The sequence below is a fragment of the Hylobates moloch genome, unplaced genomic scaffold (assembly GCF_009828535.3).
Source record: "Hylobates moloch isolate HMO894 unplaced genomic scaffold, HMol_V3 SCAFFOLD_2, whole genome shotgun sequence".
NCBI classification, from domain to species: domain Eukaryota; kingdom Metazoa; phylum Chordata; class Mammalia; order Primates; family Hylobatidae; genus Hylobates; species Hylobates moloch.
Genome location: NW_026652277.1, coordinates 107,500,667 through 107,522,011, shown reverse-complemented (window position 1 = coordinate 107,522,011; position 21,345 = coordinate 107,500,667). Strand labels below are relative to the sequence as shown.

Here is a 21,345-nt window from a genome sequence, read left to right as displayed (position 1 = left end):
CCCGCCTCGGCCTCCCAAAGTGCTGGGATTACAAGCGTGAGCCACCGCGCCCGGCTGGTCTCCAACTCCTATCTGCCTGCCTTGCCTTGAGCCACTGCACCTAGCCCACAAGTGCACTTTTAATGTTATGGACTCTACTATTTTTTATGACTGCCAGAATATTCTATAACTTACACCCCATAGTTTAATATTCCCAATTGAACATTTTCTTCCAATATCTGTATTAAGAAAACTGCAAGGGGTGTCTTTGTCACACTTATGTGAGGATTTCCGCAGGCTAGAGTCCTACAAGGGGAATTGCTGGGGCAGAATGTTAACTAGTTAGGTATGAGCAGAGCAGGAGAGCGCGCCCCACCCGACACACACCAGGACTATTGGGTGACAATCAAATGATGGTCAGGCGGTTCTTAACTATTTCTCTAATGTTCACCGGGGCCAGCGAAAGGCAGGCTCCTAATAGAAAACACCTGAAACTGATCAGTAGCTTAAAGTAAGATCTCAGGAGTGGGGAGAAGCAATGCAAGTTCCCGAAAGTATGCCAACATATAAAGCCTCAAGTCAAGAGGTCAAGCTGCACACTTGGTTTCTCAAGTCGCCTGCTTGGCAGTCTTCCAAGTTGTAGTTTCCTCCTTTTCTTTCCGTCCTGTTCTAAAGCTTTTTGATAAACTTTTACTTCTACTCTGAAACTTGTCTCGGTCTCTCCTGCCTTATGCCCTTCGTGGAATTCTTTCTTCTGAGGAGGCAAGAACTAAGGTTACTGCTGACCCCTACCTATACACGGGGTAACTGCCACCGCTAACAAGAAGGGGAGAATCAGCTTTTCTTTTCTTTCTTTTTTTGAGACAGAAAATTCTGCTGTGTCGCGCGGCTGGAGTGCAGCTGCACGATCTCGGCTTACTGTAACCTCCGTCTCCCGAGTTCAAGCGGTTCTCCTGCCTCAGCCTCCCGAGTAGCTGGGACTACAGGGGCGCGCCACCATGCCCGGCTAATTTTTGTATTTTTAGTAGACAAGGGGGGGGGGTTTCACCACGTTGCCCAGGCTGGTCTCGAACTGCTAACCTCAAGTGATCTGCCCGCCTCGGCCTCCCAAAATGCTGGGATAAAGACATGCGCCACCGCGCCCGGCCGAGAATCAGCTTTTCTCTCACATCTGATCTTTCCGTGTGTTCAGGCAGAAGGAAGGCACGGTGGGCTAAGAATCACACGCCCCCTCTTTCCTCCCCGGCCTAACGCACTCTTCTCTCTGTCCCACCACGTGCTGTGTTCGCGAGCCCCCATCACTCATGCATCCAAACCGACTAGATTTTTGCTTCCATTTCCCTCCCGGAAAAGGCGGGACAGCGAACACCGGCGTTTCCGCCGCTGAGGGGCCGAGGCCCGGAGGGCGCCGCGTAGCCGTCCCGAGCTGATGACGTCAAACGCCGTGTGCTCACCCACGTGTGGTGCCCCTTTCCCGGTGTCGGCGCTGGAGCTGAGGCCGCCTTTCCTGGGGGCGTAGTTGGTGGTGGCTGCTTGGGCACTGGGACCTTGGCGGCTTGGGGACGCTGGCCGCGAAGTAGGGAGCGCAGGTGGCCCCTCGGGGTGAGGGCCCTGGGTCATGGAGCACTTCTTGCTGGAGGTGGCAGCCGCGCCGCTGCGGTTAATCGCAGCCAAGAACGAGAAGAGCCGCAGTGAGTTGGGCAGGTTCTTGGCCAAGCAGGTAAGACGTGAAGGGAGAGGGAAAGCGCCGGACCGACTGGGTCGCCCCACTAGTAAGCTTCCTGCGCTCCCCCACCGATACTTGCCGCTTTAAGGGGAGAGTGGTGCAGCCTCAAGTCAAGCTGGCCCCCTTCTCTGGGCTGGCGCAGGTCGTGGAGGTTTCCGAGCGTGTTTGAGGCGATTGGAAGGAGTCTTTTGTTTTTATCTGGGGAAGCCTTCCAGTATCCTTCCCACCGCCTCTCACCCCTATGCAAGCGCTTTGGCTGCTTGTGGCGGAGGTGGCCTTCCGAAAGGAATGTGGTTTGTTTTTCTGAAATTGAGTTTGCGTTTCTGCCGTTTTGACAAGTGTACGTATCACCTAAGTGTGCGTAGTGCAGCCGCTCCTGTTAGTTTGGGTGAACCATTGACAAATATTGATTGCATTCCTGTTGTGCGTAAGGAACGGTGTGGCGCTGTGAGAAAGTGGATAGATAAATTCTTTACGATCTCTGCCATGAGGGAAATTTGCATCTATTTTTGGAGACAGTTCGTAAACACTTAAAACAGCTGAAGGACAAAGCAAGACAGCGAATACTCACTGTAACTAACTATACAAATTATAAGGTTAATTAGAGTTTTCTGGGAAATAGGTCTTCGGGCTTTTAAGAACCTTCTCATTGACTCCTTCTACCTGAGTTGAAGACACTTTTTTTTTTTTTTTTTTTGAGACGGAGTCTCGCTGTGTCGCCAGGCTGGAGTGCAGTGGCGCGATCTCGGCTCACTGCACCCTCCGTCTCCTGGGTTCAAGCGATTCTCCTGCCTCAGCCTCCCAAGTAGCTGGGATTACAGGCGCGCGCCACCACGCCTAGCTAATTTTTGTATTTTTAGCAGAGACGGGGTTTCACCATGTTGGGCAGGATGGTCTCGATCTCTTGACCTCGTGATCCGCCCGCCTCATCCTCCCAAAGTGCTGGGATTACAGGCGTGAGCCACGGGACAGGTGAGTGTGGTCCCAGGTACTTGGGTCCCAGGCGTGGCTAATTAAAAAAATTTTTTTTTTTTTGGTAGCTATAAGGTCCCCCTTTGTTGCCCCTACTGGTCTGGAACCCCTGGCTCAAGTGATCATCCCGCCTTGGCCTCCCAAAGTGCAGGGATTGTAGGAGTGAGCCACCGTGTCCGGCGTAAAATTTTTTTTTTTTGAGACGGAGTCCCGCCCTGTCGTCCAGACTGGAGTGCAGTGGCCCACCATCTCAGCTCACTGCAACCTCCGCCTCCCGAGTTCAAGAGATTCTTCTGTCTCAGCCTCCCGAGTAGCTGGGATTACAGGCGTGCGCCACCATGCCTGGCTAATGTTTTGTATTTTTAGTAGAGACGGGGTTTCACTGTGTGGGTCAGGCTGGGTCTCCTGACCTCAGGTGATCCACCCGCCTTGGCCTCCTAAAGTGCTGGGATTACAGGCATGAGCCAAGGCGCCCTGCCCTGAAGTATTTTTTTGATGTATCTCCAGCCCAATTGTTCTGGGGAGTGGGGCCAATTTTGCTCCCAGGGACAAATCTGGAGACCTTTATGGTTATCACAACTGTTCATTATGGGGGTGCTACTAGCATCTAGTGCATCAAGGCCAGGGATGCTGCTATGCATTCTGTTATGTATGGGACAACCCCCTACAACAGAGTTATCCGTCGTAAATGGCAGTGGTGCAAAATTAAGAAACCCTGCCCCAGACTGGTTGTTTACTTTCTGCTCAGGGCTTGCTATTTCAGCAACACTAAGCTGCCTGCAATGACCGCAGGTTGTTACCCTCCACTGTTGTTGACTGGAGTCACCTCCTGTTGTTAATGTCTGTTATTGTCAGGACCATTCCTCGCTGTTACTTGCCTCATTGACTTTGCATTTCCTTTCCTTAGAAGGCTGCATCTCTCTTCTATGCCCTGCTTAGAACTTGTTTGTTAACTTGTTTGTTCTGGAAGACTGCTTTTGTAATGGTCTTCCCCAGGAAGACTTTTCTGACTTTACCCTTTCCTCTTCCTCTTAACCTTTGTTTCAACTAATTGATTCTCAGTGGTTGATTGAGAGTATGTCCAGAGAAGGGGACTGTGTAGCTGTAGTGTCCAGTACAGTGTCTGATATGCAGTAGGCAGTAAATGTTTATTGACTGTATTAACAGGTTAAGGTACTCACGAATTGTGATACTTTTTGTCAATGAAAAGTGTCAAACTCTAAAATATTTTAAGAGATTTATTCTGAGCTAAATGTGAGTTACCATGGCTCATGACACAGCCCCAGGAGATCTTGAGAAAATGTGCCCAAGGTGGTCGGGCTACAGCTTGGTTTTATACGTTTTAGGGAGACCTAAGACATCAGTCAGTACATGTAAGATGTACATTGGTTTGGTCTGGAAAGCTGGGACAACTCCAAGGGTGAGGGGGGCGGTCTTCCAAGTCACAGGTGGATTCAAAGATTTGCTGACTGGCAATTGGCTGAGAGTTTATTTAAATCCCTGGAATCAATAGAATGGAGTGTCTAGGTTAAGATAGGGGTGTGGAGGCTGGGCACAGTGGCACACGCCTGTAATCCCAGCACTTTGGGAGGCCGAGGCGGGTGGATCATGAGCTCAGGAGATCGACATCATTCTGGCTAACATGGCGAAACCCTGTCTTTACTAAAAATATGAAAAATTAGCTGGGCATGGTGGCAGGCACCTGTAGTCCCAGCTACTCAAGAGGCTGAGGCAGGAGAATGGCATGAACCTGGGAGGCGGAGCTTGCAGTGAGCTGAGATTGTGCCACTGCACTCCAGCCTGGGCAACAGAGCGAGACTCTGTCTCAAAAAAAAAAAAAAAAAAAAAAAAAAAAAGATAGGGATGTGGAGACCAAGGTTCATATTATGCAAATGAAGCCTCCAGGTAACAGGTTTCAGAGAGAACAGATTGCAAATGTTTCTTTTTTTAAAATTTTTATTATTTTTTAAAGAGGTAGGATCTTGCTCTGTTGTCCAGGCTGGTCTAGAACTCCTAGGCTTAAGTGATCCACCTACCTCAGCCTCCCAAAGTGCTGGGATTATAAGCCTAGCCTGTAAATGATTTTTTTTTTTTTTCCCAAATGCAGTCTCCTCACCCCCACCCCCAGACGGAGATGGAGTCTTGCTCTGTCACCCAGGCTGGACTGCAGTGGCGCAATCTCAACTCACTGTAACCTCCGCCTCCTGGGTTCAAGCAGTTCTCCTGCCTCAGCCTCCCGAGTAGCCGGGCTTACAGGTGCCTGCCACTGCACCTGGGTAATTTTTGTATTTTTAGTAGAGACGGGGTTTCACCACATTAGCCAGGCTGGTCTCGAACTCCTGACCTCAGGTGATCCACCCGCGTCAGCCTCCCAAAGTGCTGGGATTACAGGCGTGAGCCACTGCGCCCAGCCACAAAACAGTATTATGAGAAAGTAGTGTTATCTAGTCTTTATTATAAGAAAGCAATGCTATCTGGTTTCTTTCTAATAAAATGACAAAGTAGGTTTCTTAAATAATTTATAAAGGGCAGGAATTGCTCTTGAACAGGGCTACCCCTTCTGGCACACCCACAGTGCTCTGCCTTAAGCATATAAATAGGTACCTGTGAGCCCAGGGTTTAAGCCTGGAACTATCTCCTATGCCTTCCTCCAGGTCCCTGGTAGGGAAAGCAGGGATGAGAGTGGTGCCTCCAAGGGCCTTGGCATTGGAAACACAGTGGGTGAGTGACTCTGTGGATGACTCCCCCAAAACCAAGCACCTGGTTTGAGTTCAGAGCTCTCAAACATCTGATGCTGGCTCTTCACATTGTAGATGAAGCAAATACCAGGCTCAAGGTCAAGTATACGATGCATTTCTAAGCCCAAGAGTCCCCTTGGGGAGTAGAAGGAACAATTCTCCCCACCTCTGCAAGATCTCCCCAAGACACTCTCAGGCTGTGGCAGGCAGTCACTGATGGGTCCAGATGTGGCTGCAGCAGGGGGGGTTCTGGGCTCCTTGCTAGTCGGGTCTTTGTTAGCAGTGGCCCAGCGGTACTGATGACTCCTGGGAGCTTCCACCAGGAAGCTCATGGGGAAGGGAAGCACAGACATTCTTGGGTATGAAGCGTTGGTGGTCAGACAGGGCTTGTTTCCTGCAGGGCACTTCCTCAATCATGAATGAGAGTATCATTTCACCACTGTCTTCTGCCATAATGGCTTCATCCAGCTCTTGGGACGGCTTCTGGAGATGCCGAATTCCTGCTCCCCATAGGCTCTAGGTCACTATCAGACTCACTGGGAGAGCAGAGGAGCTCTGTCGAGCAGTAGGGGCTCTGGAAGGCAGTCTCCCGCCTCCACTGCCGTAGAGGGTGGGCACGTGAGCCCAGCCCGTCCAGGTAGAGAGGTGGTGATGCACAGGGGTCTGTGGCTGAGTGGTCAGAGGCAGCTCCAGACAGCCGAATCCTCTTCTGGCTCAGGCTGTGAGTTGGGGAGCCACTGCCCTCCCTTTTGTACCCCTTTCTTCTTCCTCCTGGCCTTCACCTGGGTCTCTACCAGCCACTTGGTGCTACTTTGGCAGGACTCCTGGATTCTCTGTGACATGGCACCCAGGGTGCTCTTAGCTGAGCGAGCTGCAGCCTGGAGTCTCTTACTGCCCTGACCCTGGTTTCTAGGGGTTTCTAGGAGGTGCCTGTCCAGAGGTTGAGGTTGATGGCTCTTAGGGGCAGCCTCCTTTGGAACTGTCTGCACAGAGAACCCAGGGCCCTGGCGGAGATCTCCCGATGGCTGACCATAGGCTGCAGCTCCTTGCTGTCCAGCAGCTGCTCCTGGTGCTGGAGAGATCTCCGGTGCATGGAGGCCCTCACATCCTGCCACTGAGAAACCATCTGTCTGGCCAAGAGTCTACTCTGCCCACTAGACCTCAACACCCCCAACATATGCCTGAAGCCGAGCACTATAAATGTTAAATGTTTCTTATAAGACTTAAAGAGACAACTTTGCAGGGCCATTTCAAAATTTGTCAAAGCTATATATTTTGGGCCAGATGTGGTGGCTCATGCCTGTCATCACAGCACTGTTGGAGGCTGAGGGAGGAGAATTGTTTGAACCCAGGAGTTTGAGACCAGCTTGGGCAACATAGCAGAGAGAGACTGTCTCTACCAAAAAAAAAAGGGGGGGGGTGGTTAAAATACTGCTGAAATACTTCTTTCAGGGTTTGCTGTCTGTCATATTTGTATCTTATTGCTACCAGTAGTCTGTTTTGTCAGTCCTAAGGTTTTAATGCTAATGCTGGTTAGCTGTGCCAGAATTCCAAAGGGAAGAGGCGTGTCTGACCACCCATTCCCAGCATGGCCTGAACTAGTGTTTCAGGTTTACTTTAGAATGCACTTGACTGAGAGAAGAAGGATTTACCTTCATTCAGTTGGTTGGGGGGGCTTAGAATTTTATTTTTGGTTTATGCTTTCTTTTTATTTTTTATTATTATTTATTTATTTATTTATTTTTGAGACAGGGTCTCGCTCTGTCACCCAGGCTGGAGTGCAGTGGCGCAGTCTCGGCTCACTGCAAGCTCCGCCTCCCGGGTTCACGCCATTCTCCTGCCTCAGCCTCTCCGAGTAGCTGGGACTACAGGCGCCCGCCACAACGCCCGGCTAATTTTTTGTATTTTTTGTAGAGACGGGGTTTCACCGTGTTAGCCAGGATGGTCTCGATCTCCTGACCTCGTGATCTGCCTGCCTCGGCCTCCCAAAGTGCTGGGATTACAAGCGTGAGCCACCGCGCCCAGCCTCTTTTTATTTTTTAAGACAGGGTCTGGAGAGCAGTAGCCTTGACATCCTAGGTTCAACTGATCATCTTACTTTAGGACCCTCCCCATCCCCTCCAGTAGCTGGAACTATAGGCATGCCACCACGTCTGGCTAATTTTTTTTTTTTTTTAAATCTTAGGTAGAAACAAGGTCTTGCTGTGTTGCCTAGGCTGGTCTCAAACTCTTGGGCTCAAGCAGTCCTCCCACCTTGGCCACCCAAAATGCAGGGATTACAGGCATACTTGCTTATTTTTGGCAGAACGTAGCTTTAACTTTCAGTGTTTGAAGCAAATGATGACAGTGTTGATGCTTTAATGCTTCCCCTGCCCGAGACAGGGTCTCCCTTTATGGCCTTGGCTAGAGTACAGTGATCATAGTTCACTTCAGCCTTGACCTCCTGGGCTCAAATGGTCCTCCCACCTCATCCTTCTGAGTAGTTGGGACAACAGGTGCGCAATACCATGCCTGACTAATTTCTTTTCTTTTTTTTTTTTTTGAGACAGAGTCTTGCTGTGTCACCCAGGCTGGAGTGCAATGGCATGATCTTGGCTCACTTCAACCTCTGCCTCCTGGGTTCAAGCAATTCTCCTGCTTCAGCCTCCCAAGTAGCTGGGATTACAGGCACCTGGCACCGTGCCCAGCTAATTTTTGTATTTTTAGTAGAGATAGAGTTTTGCCATGTTGGCAAGGCTGCTTTCGAACTCCTGACCTCAGGTGATCCTCCTGCCTCAGCCTCCCGAAGTGCTGGGATTACAGGCATGAGCCACTGCGCCCAGCCTTGCCTGGCTAATTTCTAAAAAAAATTTTGTGGCCGAGCACAGTGGCTCAGGCCTGTACCAGCACTTTGGGAGGCCAAGGTGGGCAGATCACCTGAGGTTGGGAGTTTGAGACCAGCCTGACCAACATGGAGAAACCCCTTCTCTACTAAAGATACGAAATTAGCCAGGTGTGGTGGCGCATGCCTGTAATCCCAGCTACTGGGGAGGCTGAGGCAGGAGAATCTCTTGAACCTGGGAGGCAGAGGTTGTGGTGAGCCGAAATCACGCCATTGCACTCCAGCCTGGGCAACAACAATGAAACTCCCTCTCAAAAAAAAAAAAAATTTTTTTTTGTAGAGATGGTGAGTCTCACCATGTTGCCCAGGCTGGTCTTGAACTCTTGGGCTCAAGCCATCCTCCCACCTTGGCCTACCAAAGTGTTGGGATTGCAGGTATGAGCCACTGTACCCAGCCTAATTGCTTAGGTTTTATAGAGTAGTTTAGGAATTGTTTCTTTTTAGCTGAAAATACACATCTCAGCTGATACATGTAATTATAAATAATAACACTGAGGTAGAAAAACTTGCCTTATCCTTTTAATTAACTCTGCTTTGAGAAGGGCTAACTGATCAGTTAGCAGTTGAATATAACAATATAGTAATTTCATTACTCAAAACAGTAAAAAAATTCAGTATGTTAAGCATACAGACATACAAATATGAAGACTTTTTTTCCTTTTCTATTTTTGTTGGCTAATTATTGGGAAATTGATGACTTTTGTTACAGCAAAGGAACGGAATTGGTTTGTATTTTTGGTGGGAAGAGAAGAGCTGAGCCACCTTAAAAATGTTTTTTCTTGGCCAGGCGCGGTGGCTGAGCTCAGACAATCTACCTGCCTTGGCCTCCCAAAGTGCTAGGATTACAGGCGTGAGTAACCACACCCGGCCAATAAAAATGTTTTTTCTTGGCTGGGCGTGGTGGCCCACACCTGTAATCCCAGCATTTTGGGAGGCCAAGGTGGGCGAATCACGAGGTCAGGAGTTTGAGACTAGCCTGGCCAACATAGTGAAACCCTGTCTCTACTAAAAATACAAAAATTAGCCGGGTGTGCTGGCGCATGCCTGTAATCCCAGCTACTCGGGAGGCTGAGGCAGGAGAATTGCTTGAACCCGGGAGGCAGAGGTTGCAGTGAACCGAGATCAGGCCACTGCTCTCCAGCCAGGGCAACAGAGCGAGACTCCGTCTCAGAAAAAAAAAAAAAAGTTTTTTCTTGTATTTATTAAGTAATCAGTATTCTTCAGCTTTCCTCATACTTGCTTGTATCCCAGCCACCTAAATAAAACCCATTTAAGCTTCACAGAATGTTAAGAGAAGTGAGAAAATACAAAGGTGTAGCTGGGAGGAATGCAGTCCTTTCCCTTTTCCAGTGGGTCCCAGTCTCCCAAGGAGAAAGGCAAGATTTCCTAAGAATGTTACGGGAGTAATCACAGGTTTAAGAAGTAAATCCTGGCTGGTCGCGGTGGCTCACACCTATAATCCCAGCACTTTGGGAGGCCGAGGTGGGTGGATCACGAGGTCAAGATATTGAGACCATCCTGGCCAACATGGTGACACACCATCTCTACTAAAAATACAAAAAATTAGCCGGGTGTGGTGGCGGGCGCCTGTAGTCCCAGCTACTTGGGAGGCTGTGGCAGGAGAATTGGTTGAACTGAACCCAAGAGGGAGGCAGAGGTGACAGTGAGCTGACATTGTACCACTGCACTCTAGCCTGGCGACAGAGTGAGACCCTATCTTAAAAAAATAAATAAATAAAAAGAAGTAAATCCTTTAGCATTTATTGTCCTGTTTTTATTTCCTACAATAGCAAGCCAGCTGACATGGTCAAAGATGCTTTGATTAGCAAGGCCCCTGGGTTTACATAAGGAGAAAGCTGATTATGTAGTTTTCCTATAACCCCCACCCACCCCCTAGATACTCATAGGTATCCTAGTCTAGCTGGTCTCTTTTCTTGCAGGCCTGGCATTTACCCTTTCATGGGTTTTAGTAAAACATTTATAATTTTTTAAAACTTCATTAACTAGTAGTATTCATGCAGAATACTAGGAAAATTCAGGAAAGCACCACCCGTATTGTGGGTTAAATTGTGTCTGCCAAAAATATATGTAGAAGTCCTAGCCTGTAATACCTGAATGTGACCCTATTTGGAAATGAGGTCTTTGCAGATGTAATAAAGTCAGGATGAGGTAATTAGATAGGGCCTTAATCCAATATGACTGTTTCTCTTTCGCCCAGGCTTGAGTGCAGTGGTGCAATCTCAGCTCATTGCAACCTCCACCTCTTTGGTTTAAGCGATTCTCCTGCCTCAGCAGCTGGGATTACAGGTGTGTGCCACCACGCCCAGCTAATTTTTGTATTTTTAGTAGAGATGGGGTTTCACTATATTGGCCAGGCTGGTCTTGAACTCCCGACCTCAAGTGATCTGTCCACCTCAGCCTCCCAGAGTACTGGAATTACAGCCGTGAGCCACACACCCAGCCCAATATGACTGTTCGTATAAGAAGAGGAGAGAAAAGACATAAAGGGAAGATGGCCATGTGGTGATGACAGAAATACATATTGGAGTGATAAATCTGCAAGACAAGGAACAACAGGGATTGATGATGACAACCAGAAGCTAGGAAGAGGCAAGGAAGGATTCTCCCCTATAGGTTTCAAAGGAATATGGCCTTGCTGACACCCTGATCTTGGACTTCCAGACTTTAGAATTGTGAGGCAATACATTTCTGTTTTTTTAATTTGTTTTTTGTTTTGTTTTGTTTTGTTTTTTTGAGACAGAGTCTTACTCTGTTGCCCAGGCTAGAGTACAGTGGCACGATCTTGGTTCACTGCACCCTCTGCCTCCTGGGTTCAAGCGATTCTCCTGCCTCAGCCTCCCTAGTAGCTGGGACTACAGGCACCCGCCACCATACCCGGCTAATTTTTGTATTTTTAGTAGAGACGGGGTTTCACCATATTGCTCAGGCTGGTCTCGAACTCCTGACCTCAGGTAATCCACCCACCTCAGCCTCCCAAAGTGCTGGGATTACAGATGTGAGCCACTGTACCCGGCCTTGTTTTTTTTAAGTCAGTTTGTGGTATTTTGTTATGACAGCTCTGGGAAATTAATACATGTAAGAAAAACAGTCAGAGACTGCCCATATTAATATTTTGATATATAATATTCCAAACCTTTTTTTTTTTTTAATGAAACGGAGTCTCACTCTGTTGCCTAGGCTGGGGGATAGTGGTGCAATCATGGCTCACTGCAGCCTCTATGTTCCAGGCTCAGGTGATTTCCCCCAACTCTAGCCTCATGAGTAGTAGGGACTACAGGCACACACCACCAAGTCTGGCTAATTTTTTATTTTATTTTATTTTATTTATTTATTTTGAGAGGGAGTCTTGCTCTGGCACCCAGGCTTGAGTGCAGTGGCATGATCTTGGCTCACTGCAACCTCTGCTTCCTGGGTTCAAGCGATTCTCCTGCCTCAGCCTCTCGAGTAGCTGGGACTACAGGTATGTGCCACAATGCCCGGCTAATTTTTGTACCTTTAGTAGAGATGGTGTTTCGCTATGTTGGTCAGGCTGGTCTTGAATTCCTGACCTCAAGTAATCCACCCGCCTTGGCCTCCCAAAGTTCTGGGATTACAAGAGTGAGCCACTGCACCCAGCCAAGCCTGGCTAACTTTTGTATTTTTTGTAGAGATGGGGTTCTGCCATGTTGCCCAGGCCGGTCTCGAACTCCTGGGCTCAAGTGATCTGCCTGCCTTGGCCTCCCAAAGTGCTGAGATTACAGGTGTGAACCACTATGTTCAGTCTTGTATATATAGTCTTTTCTCTACAAATCTGGGAAGATAAAATAAAAAGGTTTAAATATATATGAAGCTATGCAAACAGTGCTGTAACAGGAAAGAGTCAAATATACATACTTCTTTTTTTTTTTTTTTTTTTTTTGAGACAGGGTCTTACTCTGTCACCCAGGCTGGAGTGCAGGGGCACGATCTCAGCTCACTGCACCCTCGACCTTCCGGGCTCAAGTGCTTCTCCCGCCTCAGCCTCCCTGGTAGCTGGGATTACAGGCTCCCACCACCATGTCCAGCTAATTTTTGTATTTTTAGTAGAGATGGGGTTTCAGCATGTTTCTCAGGCTGGTCTCAAATTCCTGAGCTTAGGTGATCCTCCCGCCTTGGCCTCCCAAAGTGCTGGGATTACAAGCGTGAGCCACCGTGCCCAGCCAAATATCTATACTTTTGTTCATGATAGAATAACTAGTACTGGATTAGCTCTGTTGCTAAAACAACTAGAAAAAGAGGAAAAAATCCATGTGAAAAACGTTCAAACATTGGATGAAACGTAGGTAGCACAGGATTGGGATTCCTAAAAATGGGAAACAAGGTGAGCCCTAGAATGATTCTGGCTGTCTACCTGGAATCACTTATAGGACTGACTCAGAGGAAGAATGAAGTTCAGCAGTGGTGGTCCTACTGAGCTGAGAAGACAGAGCTTAGAGTTGCGGTAGTTGGAATATGCTGGGAAAGGTGTTGGAATGGAGGGAATAGCTCTAGAAATATGGGGTCTGGTGAGTACTGGCTGAATGTAAAGCTGTGTTTTCTTAGGGAAATTTCGTGAGCTATGCAAAGAATAACTACTGGAGTTTTTCTGTGTAGGAGATGTTCAACTCCTACTAGTTGGAGTGGAATGACCAAGTCGAATACTGGCATAATTAGTGTGGAACCCAGAAGGGCCACACTCTAGGGCTAAATCAGCCCTCAAAGGTCTTTCTAGACCAATACTAACAAAACTTAAAAACAAGTCTTGAAAGGATCAAGCTGACCTACAAGCTGATTAATTGCCTGCTAGAATAAAGGAAGAGAGCAAAATCTAGACACATCTACAACATTCAGCATCCGATTAAAAAAGTACTAGATATAGGAAAAGGAAAATGGTGGCTCATTACCAGGAGAAAAGTCAGTCACTATAACAGACCCCAAAATAATAAAGATATTTAAATTAATACACAAGGACTTTAAAAAGTGATTATATAATGATGATATGAATGTTCGGGGAAAAAAAAAAGAAAAAAGTGATTATAGGCTGGGCCAAGAGGAACCACTTGAGGCCAGGAGTTTGTGATCAGTCTGAGCCTGGGCAACAAAGTAAGACCCTGTCCCTCTCAAAAACATAAAAAAAATAGTAATTATATTTGCAGGGACTTGAAGGGAAACATAATGAGAGATATTTAAGCTATGAAAAAAACAAGTGAAATAAAAAAATACAATCTTAGCAATGAATATTTTACTGGATAGGCCTCATCGAAGATTAGACAGTTCACAAGAAAAAAACATTGAATTACAAGATACGGCAATAGAAATTATCTAGGCTTAAACAGACACGGTGGGAAAAAGCTGGAATAAAAATGCTTCAGTGATCTGTGAGACATTATCAACTAGTCTACTGTATGTGTAATTGGAGTTACAGGAGGAGGGAGAGAAGAGAAACAGTAGAAATATAAAAAGATAATCTCAAAATTTCTAAAGTTGGTGAAAAATAATTCACAGATCCCCAAAACTCATAATCTTAAATCTGATAAACACAAAACCACACCAAGCCACATCATAATCAAGTTGCTAGAAACAAGTAATAAATAACATCTTAAAAATTGCCAGAAAAAAAGACACTTTACTTGTAGAGGAGCAAAGATAAAAATGACTGCTGATTTCTTAACAGAAACAACACAATGAAACATCTTTCAAATGCTGAGAAAAACCATAACCCCCTTGCGTGGTGGCGCATGCCTGTAATCCAGCACTTTAGGGGCTGAGGTAGGTGGATCTCTTGAGCCCAGGAGTTCGAGACCAGCCTGGGCAATGTGGTGAAACCCTGACTGTAGTAAAAATACAGAAATTAGCCAGGCATGCTTGTGTGTGCCTGTAGTCCCAGCTACTTGGGAGGATGAGGCAGGAGGATCACTTGAGTCCGGGAAGTCGAGGCTGCAGTGAGCTGATATCAAAGAACTCCAGCCTGGGTGACAGAGGGAAACCCTGTCCCCAAAAAATAAAATAAAAAACAAAACAGTGTTTGCTTAAGAAAGAATTTTGTATGTAAAAAGTCTTAAGGAATCTTCAAAATAAAGAATTGCATAAGATCACAGGATACCAGGTCAATGTATAAAAATGAGTTATTATTTTTATATTTAAAATTATTGAGGAATGAAATTTATATTTTATGTATTTTATTTTTAAGAGACAGAGTCTCATTCTTTTACCCAGGCTGGAGTGCAGTGGGCATGGTCATGGCTTACTGCAGCTTCGAACTCCTGGGCTGAGGTGATCCTCTCCTTACTCTCCAGAGTAGCTGGGACTATAGATGCACACCATCACCAGCTAATTTAAACAAACTTTTTTTAAAGTTTTTTTAATTAAACTTTAAAAAAAAATTTTTTTTATTCAGATGGAGTCTCACTCTATCTGTTGCCCGGGCTGGAGTGCAATGGTGCGTTCTCAGTTCACTGCAACCTCCGCCTCCTGGGTTCAAGCCGTTTTCCTGCCCCAGTCTCCCAAATAGCTGGGATTACAGACACACACCACCACATCCGGCTAATTTTTTGTATTTCTAGTAGAGACAAAGTTTCACCATGTTGGTCAGGCTGGTCTCAAACTCCTGACCTCAAGTGGTCCACCACCCTCTGCCTCCCAAAGTGCTGGGTTTACAGGCGTGAGCCACCACTCCTGGCCACACCAGCTAATTTTTAATTTATTTTTATTTTTTTGAAGAGATGGCATCTTACCACATTGCCCAGGTTGGTCTCAAACTCCTGGCCTCAAGTGATCATCTCACATTGGCCTCCCAAAGTACCACCATGACTGACCAGTTTTCTTTGGATATGTTTCTTTCCTCTGCAATGTAACTTACTTTATTATTTAAAAAATGGGGCTGGGCACAATGGCTCACACCTGTAATCCTAGCACTTTGGGAGGCCAAGGCAGGAGGATTGCTTGAGCTCAGGAGTTTGAGATCAGCCTGGGCAACATAGTGAGACAACCATGTCTACAGAAATAAAATAATCAGCTGGGCGTGGTGGCACACACCTGTAGTCCCAGCTACTTAGGGGGCTCAGTTGGGAGGATTGCTTGAACTTGGGAGGGTGTGCCTGCAGTGAGCTGTGATTTTACCACTATACTTCAGTCTGGGCGACAGACCAAGACCTTGTCTCAAAAGAAAAAAAAAGGGTATCTTTAGAGGGCTTGTTTATGCAGACATGCAGCAGTTGAAAATGTGAGGTTTTGCTCCTATGTATGATGATGACCAAATCTGTTAAATTTCTTTGCCTCCATTTTTATGGAATCCTTCAGTTAGCCTCCTATAAAGGACAGAACTAAGACTGATAGAAATTGTTTCAAGGTAATATTTTTCCCTCATCAGTGCTTTGATCAGAATCAAATGTTTTCATGAGAGAATGCTCTATAATTGGAAGACTTTGTAAGAGCTCAGGTGTAAGGTGACTTTCTGGATGATAATTTTGGCAAAACTCGTTAAATTTTGCATATGACATTTAGGCTGTGTTCAGGGTGCATTTATATAGGTGACTGGGTGAGCCTCCTCCTCTCCTCCTTTTTTTTTTTTTTTTTGTGGGGGGGAGACAGGGCTTTAACTGTTTGTCACCCAGGCTGGAGTGCAGTGGCATGATCTCAGCTCACTGCGACCTCGACCTCCCAGGCTCAAGCTGTCCTCCCACTTCAGCCACCTGAGGAGCTAAGACTACAGGCGCATGCCACCAAGCCTGGCTAATTTTTCTATTTTTTGTAGGAATGGGGTTTCACCATATTGTCCAGGCTGGTCTTGAACTCGTTGGCTTAAGGGATCTGTCTGCTTCGGCCTTCCAAAGTGCTGGGATTACAAGCATGAGCCACCACACCTGGCCTGGGGTGAAACTTCTTAGGATAAACTGATGGCATGGGACTTGCAAGGTCAAAGGGCATGTCCCCATTTTAAACTTGATATTACATTGCTGGGCAGAAAGGGTTGTGCAGACCTGTATACACACTAGCAACATAATGCCTTTTATACAGTTTTCAGTTTTCCTTTGTATGCTTACCTACATTCTGAACCTGGGCACTAGAATTTTGTATTCTATTTCATCTTCCATATCAAAGTGTTGCTGTCTACTTTGGATCTGTTTTTTGTTTATTTATTAGAGGCTGATGCCTTGATCAGCTTGATAGGGATATCCTCATTCACTCCCAGGAATTAATTTTTTACCTCTGTCCTTTCCTCAAGAGTTGGAAGTTTTGTCTGCTAACTGCAGAATTCATTTTTTTCTTCCAAGAGTTAAAGGAGCTGGGGGAATTTTGGGGTTTTGGATTCCCTGGAGATTGTTGAAACCTCAGCACATAGATTATTTTTCAGATAAGTCGTGTAGCTTTTAAATGGAATCCAGGTATCAGTCCCTGTACCTCAAACTCCAGTGTACTGAAACTTATTTGTAACAGCCTTTATATTAAATTTTTTTTTTTTTTTTTGAGGCGGAGTCTCGCTCTGTCGCCCAGGCTGGAGTGCAGTGGCCCAATCTCGGCTCACTGCAAGCTCCACCTCCCGGGTTCACGCCATTCTCCTGCCTCAGCCTCCTGAGTAGCTGGGACTACAGGCGCCCGCCACCACGCCCAGCTAATTTTTTGTATTTTTAGTAGAGACGGGGTTTCACCATGGTCTCGATCTCCTGACCTCGTGATCCACCCGCCTCGGCCTCCCAAAGTGCTGGGATTACAAGCGTGAGCCACCGCGCCCGGCCAACCTTTATATTAAATTAACTCTGATCCTCCATTGCAAAAAATTTCCACGATATTTTATAATAGAATCTCACTTATGAAGTCTGGAAATTGGACATTTTAGTTCCAACCCAGGACCCATCTCTGCTTTTCTACAACAGTGCAAATGAATATTTACATAGATATTTTGGGCCAGGCACGGTGGCTCACACCTGTAATCCCAGCACTTTGTGAGGCTGAAGGTGTTGGATCACCTGTGGTCAGGAGTTTGAGACCAGCCTGGCCAACATGATGAAACCCTGTCTCTACTAAAACAAAACAAAACAAAAATTAGTCTGGTGTGGTGGTGGGTGCCTGTAATCCCAGCTACTCATGGGAGGCTGAGGCATGAGAATCGCTTGAACCTGGGAGGTGGAGGTTGCAGTGAGCCGAAATCGCGCCACTGCACTCCAGCCTGGGAGATGGAGCCAGGACTCTCTCTCCAAAAAAAGAAAAAAAAAAAAAAAAAAAAAAGAGAGAAAGGCCGGGCGCGGTGGCTCATGCCTGTAATCTCAGCACTTTGGGAGGCCGAGGTGGGTGGATCATGCGGTCAGGAGATCGAGACCATCCTGGCTAACATGGTGAAACCCTGTCTCTACTAAAAATATAAAAAATTAGCCGGGTATGGTGGTGGGCGCCTGTAGTCCCAGCTACTCGGGAGGCCGAGGCAGGAGAATGGCATGAACCCAGGAGGTGGAGCTTGCAGTGAGCTGAGATTGCGCCACTGCACTCGAGCCTGGGCGACAGAGCGAGACTCTGTCTCAAAAAAAAGAAAAAAAAGTGAAAGATGTTTTGTTTTGTCTTTCTCAGGTGTGGACACCTCAAGATCGCCAGTGTGTCCTGAGTACCTTAGCACAGTTGCTTTTGGATAAGGACTGTACCGTGCTGGTTGGTCGCCAGCTTCGCCCTCTCCTTTTGGATTTGCTGGAAAGGAATGCCGAAGCCATTAAAGCTGGAGGCCAAATCAACCATGATCTGCATGAACGGCTCTGTGTGTCGATGAGCAAACTCATCGGTAACCATCCTGATGTCCTCCCGTGAGTAGCAATTTTATTATTCACATTTTTCCTTGAGGTGATAGAACCTGCTGTCTTCCTGGGATGAAAGGGAGGCTGAGCTGAGAAGGTAAAACGGAAATACAGAAAGGAGAGAGATAAATAGTATTGTTTTATAAAAAATCACAGCAGAATCCATTTATCCAGCTCAGTTCAGTGAGCATTTACTAGGTTTCTCTTAAATTTGGCCATCAGAACAGACCTGGAAAGATGGCCAGGATATGTCCCCAGTGCTCTCAAGGATTGTATCATGTGGCAAGACATGCATATACAGCGGAGTAAATGAGGTTTAACTGAGGCTCTTAGAGCATCCACCTCTAATGGGAAAGATTCCTTCCTTATTAGAGCAGCTGAAGGAGTGGATTAGAAGAGCTATAGTATCCCTTCCAAATTCTATAAATCTGTCTGAATTCATATACTAAGAGCTGTGTTAGAGCTGGATTTTAATGTGACTTTTAAAGAGATAGTAAAATATGGTTTGTGAGGAATAATCAAAAGAGACAGCAGAACTGAGTGTCAGGGGTTTTTAAATTGAGAAGATTTTTAAAACTTTCACTGTAAAAATAATTAATATTCCGTGTACTAATAGGACATTTCTTTTTTTTTTTTTTTTTGAGACGGAGTCCCACTCTATCACCAGGCTAGAGTGCAGTGGCGTGACCTCTGCTCACTGCAACCTCTGCCTCCCTCCTGGGTTCAACTGATTCTCCTGCCTCAGCCTCCTGAGTAGCTGGGACTACAGGCGTGCACCACCACGCCCAGCTAATTTTTGTATTTTTAGTAGAGATGGGGTTTCACCATGTTGGCCAGGATGGTCTCAATCTCTTGACCTCGTGATCTGCCCGCCTCGACCTCCCAAAGTGTTGGGATTACAGGCGTGAGCCACTGTGCCCGGCCAACAGAACATTCCTCATATCCAGTGTTTTATTTATTAGCCTTCATCAATACAGTAAATACACTTCGGCTTTCTTAGAAGTATGATATCTAGTCTGGTCCTTTAATGAGGAAATAGGAAATGAAGACTTGGGGGAAAACACTGTTGGTATGAGCTTTTCTAAAAGGGGATGAGAAAAAAATGGACCTGGTTTAATGGAACTAGAAAATATACAGCCAAGTAAAGATCGGGACTCTGAGAACATTCCTGGCTTTCTCTATTCTGATATGTCAGTTAGGTATCAAAGTTCTGTCTCATAAAAAATTACCCAGTTTGTTCCTTTCTTTCTCTTCACCTTGATTAAACTTGTGCTCCCAAATCCCCTCAGCTATAGCTTTGGAGACAGTTTCAGAAGGTTAGAATGACACATTATGTGTTGATTATTTTCTTTTTTTTTTCTTTTTGAAGCAGTCTCACTGTCGCCCAGGCTGGAGTGCAGTGGCACGATCTCGCCTTACTGCAACCTCTTTCTCCTGGGTTCAAGTGATTCTCGTGCCTCAGCCTCCTGAGTAGCTGGGACTACAGATGCACATCACTACACCTGGCTAATTTTTTTTTTTTTTTTTTTTCTGAGACAGGGTCTCACTTTGTTGCCCAGTCTGGAGTGCAGTGGCACAATCTTGGCTCATTGCAACCTCCGTCTCCCGGTTCAAGTGATTCTCCCACCATCATACTCCACTAATTTTTGTGTTGTGATTTGTTTTGTTTTTTTGAGACGGAGTCTCACTCTGTCACCTAGGCTGGAGTGCAGTGGCGAGGTCTTGGCTCACTGCAACCTCTGCCTCCCGGGTTAAGCGATTCTCCCACCTCAGCCCCCCGAGTAGCTGGGACTACAGGTGCATGCCACCACACCTGGCTAATTTTTGTATTTTTAGTAGAGATGGGGTTTCACTGTGTTGGCCAGGCTGATCTTGAACTCCTGACCTCGTGATCCGCCTACCTCGGCCTCCCAAATTGCTGGGATTATAGGTGTAAGCCACTGCGCCTGGCCTAACTTTTGTATTTTTTTGGGTTTTCACCATGTTGTCCAGGCCAGTCTTGAACTCCTGGCCTCAAGTGATCTGCCCGCCTCGGCCTCCGAAAGTGCTGGGATTACAGGTGTGAGCCTGGCCTGGTTTTTGTATTTTTAGTGTAGATGGGGTTTCACCATGTTGGCCAGGCTGGTCTTGAATTCCTGACCTTGGGTGATCTGCCCGCCTTGGCCTCCCAAAGTGCTGGGATTACAGGCATGAGCCACCACACCCAGAGATTATTTCTCTTAATGTTATATCAGAGTGTAACCTTATTTCTAAGTTTTACCTATACTGATGTGACCAGCGCCTGCTGTGAATCATGTCTGCAGTACACAGAAGTATCCTGGACTAGTAAAGAAGAAAAAAACAGTTCTTTTTCCTCAACATTTGCGGAACACATCACTTCTAACACCAGATGTGTGACTTTTTACCTATATCTATCAATTCTCTGACACCAGTTTGGTACCCTGCAATTCAGTTCAACTCTGAGACTGTCTATCTGGAGTTAGTACAGACCCCACAGGTTAAAGATTCAGTCCCACAAGAGTATCTCACCATTCCTCCCCTGCGTACCCGCTCTCTAGACACCAATCTCAAGTCTAGGTTATCATATATGCTTCTGACCAAAAGGCTGTAAATCAGAGACTTCCTTGACCCACCTCTTCAGGTTTGATTATTTGCTAAAGTAGCTCACAGAACTCAGGAAAACAGTTTCTTTACTAGATTACAAGTGTATTAGAAAAGGATACAACTCAGGAAGAGCCAGTTAGAAGATGCACAGGATAAGGTATGGGGGAGGGGGACAGTAAGCATCTATGCTCCCCACCGGCTGCAGCACCCTCTCAGCACCTCCATTTGTTTACCACCCTGAAAGCTCTCAGAACCCCATTTATTTTTGTTGTTGTTGTTTGTTTTTTTTGAGACGAAGTTTTGCTCTTGTTGCTCAGGCTGGAGTGCAATGGCGCGATCTTGGCTCACCGCAACCTCCGCCTTCCAGGTTCACGTGATTCTCCTGCCTCAGCCTCCTGAGTAGCTGGGATTACAGGCATGTGCCACCATGCCTGGCTAATTTTGTATTTTTAGTAGAGACACGGTTTCTCCGTGTTGGTCAGGCTGGTCTCGAACTCCCGACCTCAGGTGATCTGCCCTCCTAGGCCTCCCAAAGTGCTGGGATTACAGGTGTGAGCCACTGCGCCCGGCCTGTTTTTCCTTTTTTTTTTTTTCTTTTTAAATGGTTATTTCATTAGGAAGGCATGATTGATTATATCTTTGACCATT

General features: G+C 46.5%; 2 protein-coding genes and 2 pseudogenes across 5 annotated transcripts in view; 1 reads left to right on the top strand and 3 right to left on the bottom strand.

Moving 5' to 3' along the window:
* CASP8AP2 (caspase 8 associated protein 2) overlaps window positions 1–1,099 on the bottom strand; it is a 66,951-nt gene extending 65,852 nt beyond the window's left edge. Inside the window, exon 1 of the transcript XR_009212424.1 lies at window positions 1,060–1,099. The gene's annotated coding sequence lies outside the window, so the exon portion shown is untranslated. The remainder of the gene's footprint in view (window positions 1–1,059) is intronic.
* Window positions 1,100–1,433: 334 nt separating this feature from the next.
* The window catches only part of MDN1 (midasin AAA ATPase 1), a 181,298-nt gene continuing 161,386 nt past the window's right edge, over window positions 1,434–21,345 (top strand). For all 4 annotated transcript variants that reach the window (XM_058435398.1, XM_058435399.1, XM_058435400.1 and 1 more), the window contains exons 1-2: window positions 1,434–1,699; window positions 17,876–18,102. In XM_058435398.1, coding sequence (XP_058291381.1) covers window positions 1,598–1,699; window positions 17,876–18,102 — 329 coding nt within the window. In that variant the 5' untranslated portion in view covers window positions 1,434–1,597. The remainder of the gene's footprint in view (window positions 1,700–17,875; window positions 18,103–21,345) is intronic.
* LOC116469757 (protein PIMREG-like) lies at window positions 5,692–6,953 on the bottom strand (annotated as a pseudogene).
* The window catches only part of LOC116474391 (mitochondrial import inner membrane translocase subunit TIM14-like), a 6,395-nt pseudogene continuing 4,111 nt past the window's right edge, over window positions 19,062–21,345 (bottom strand).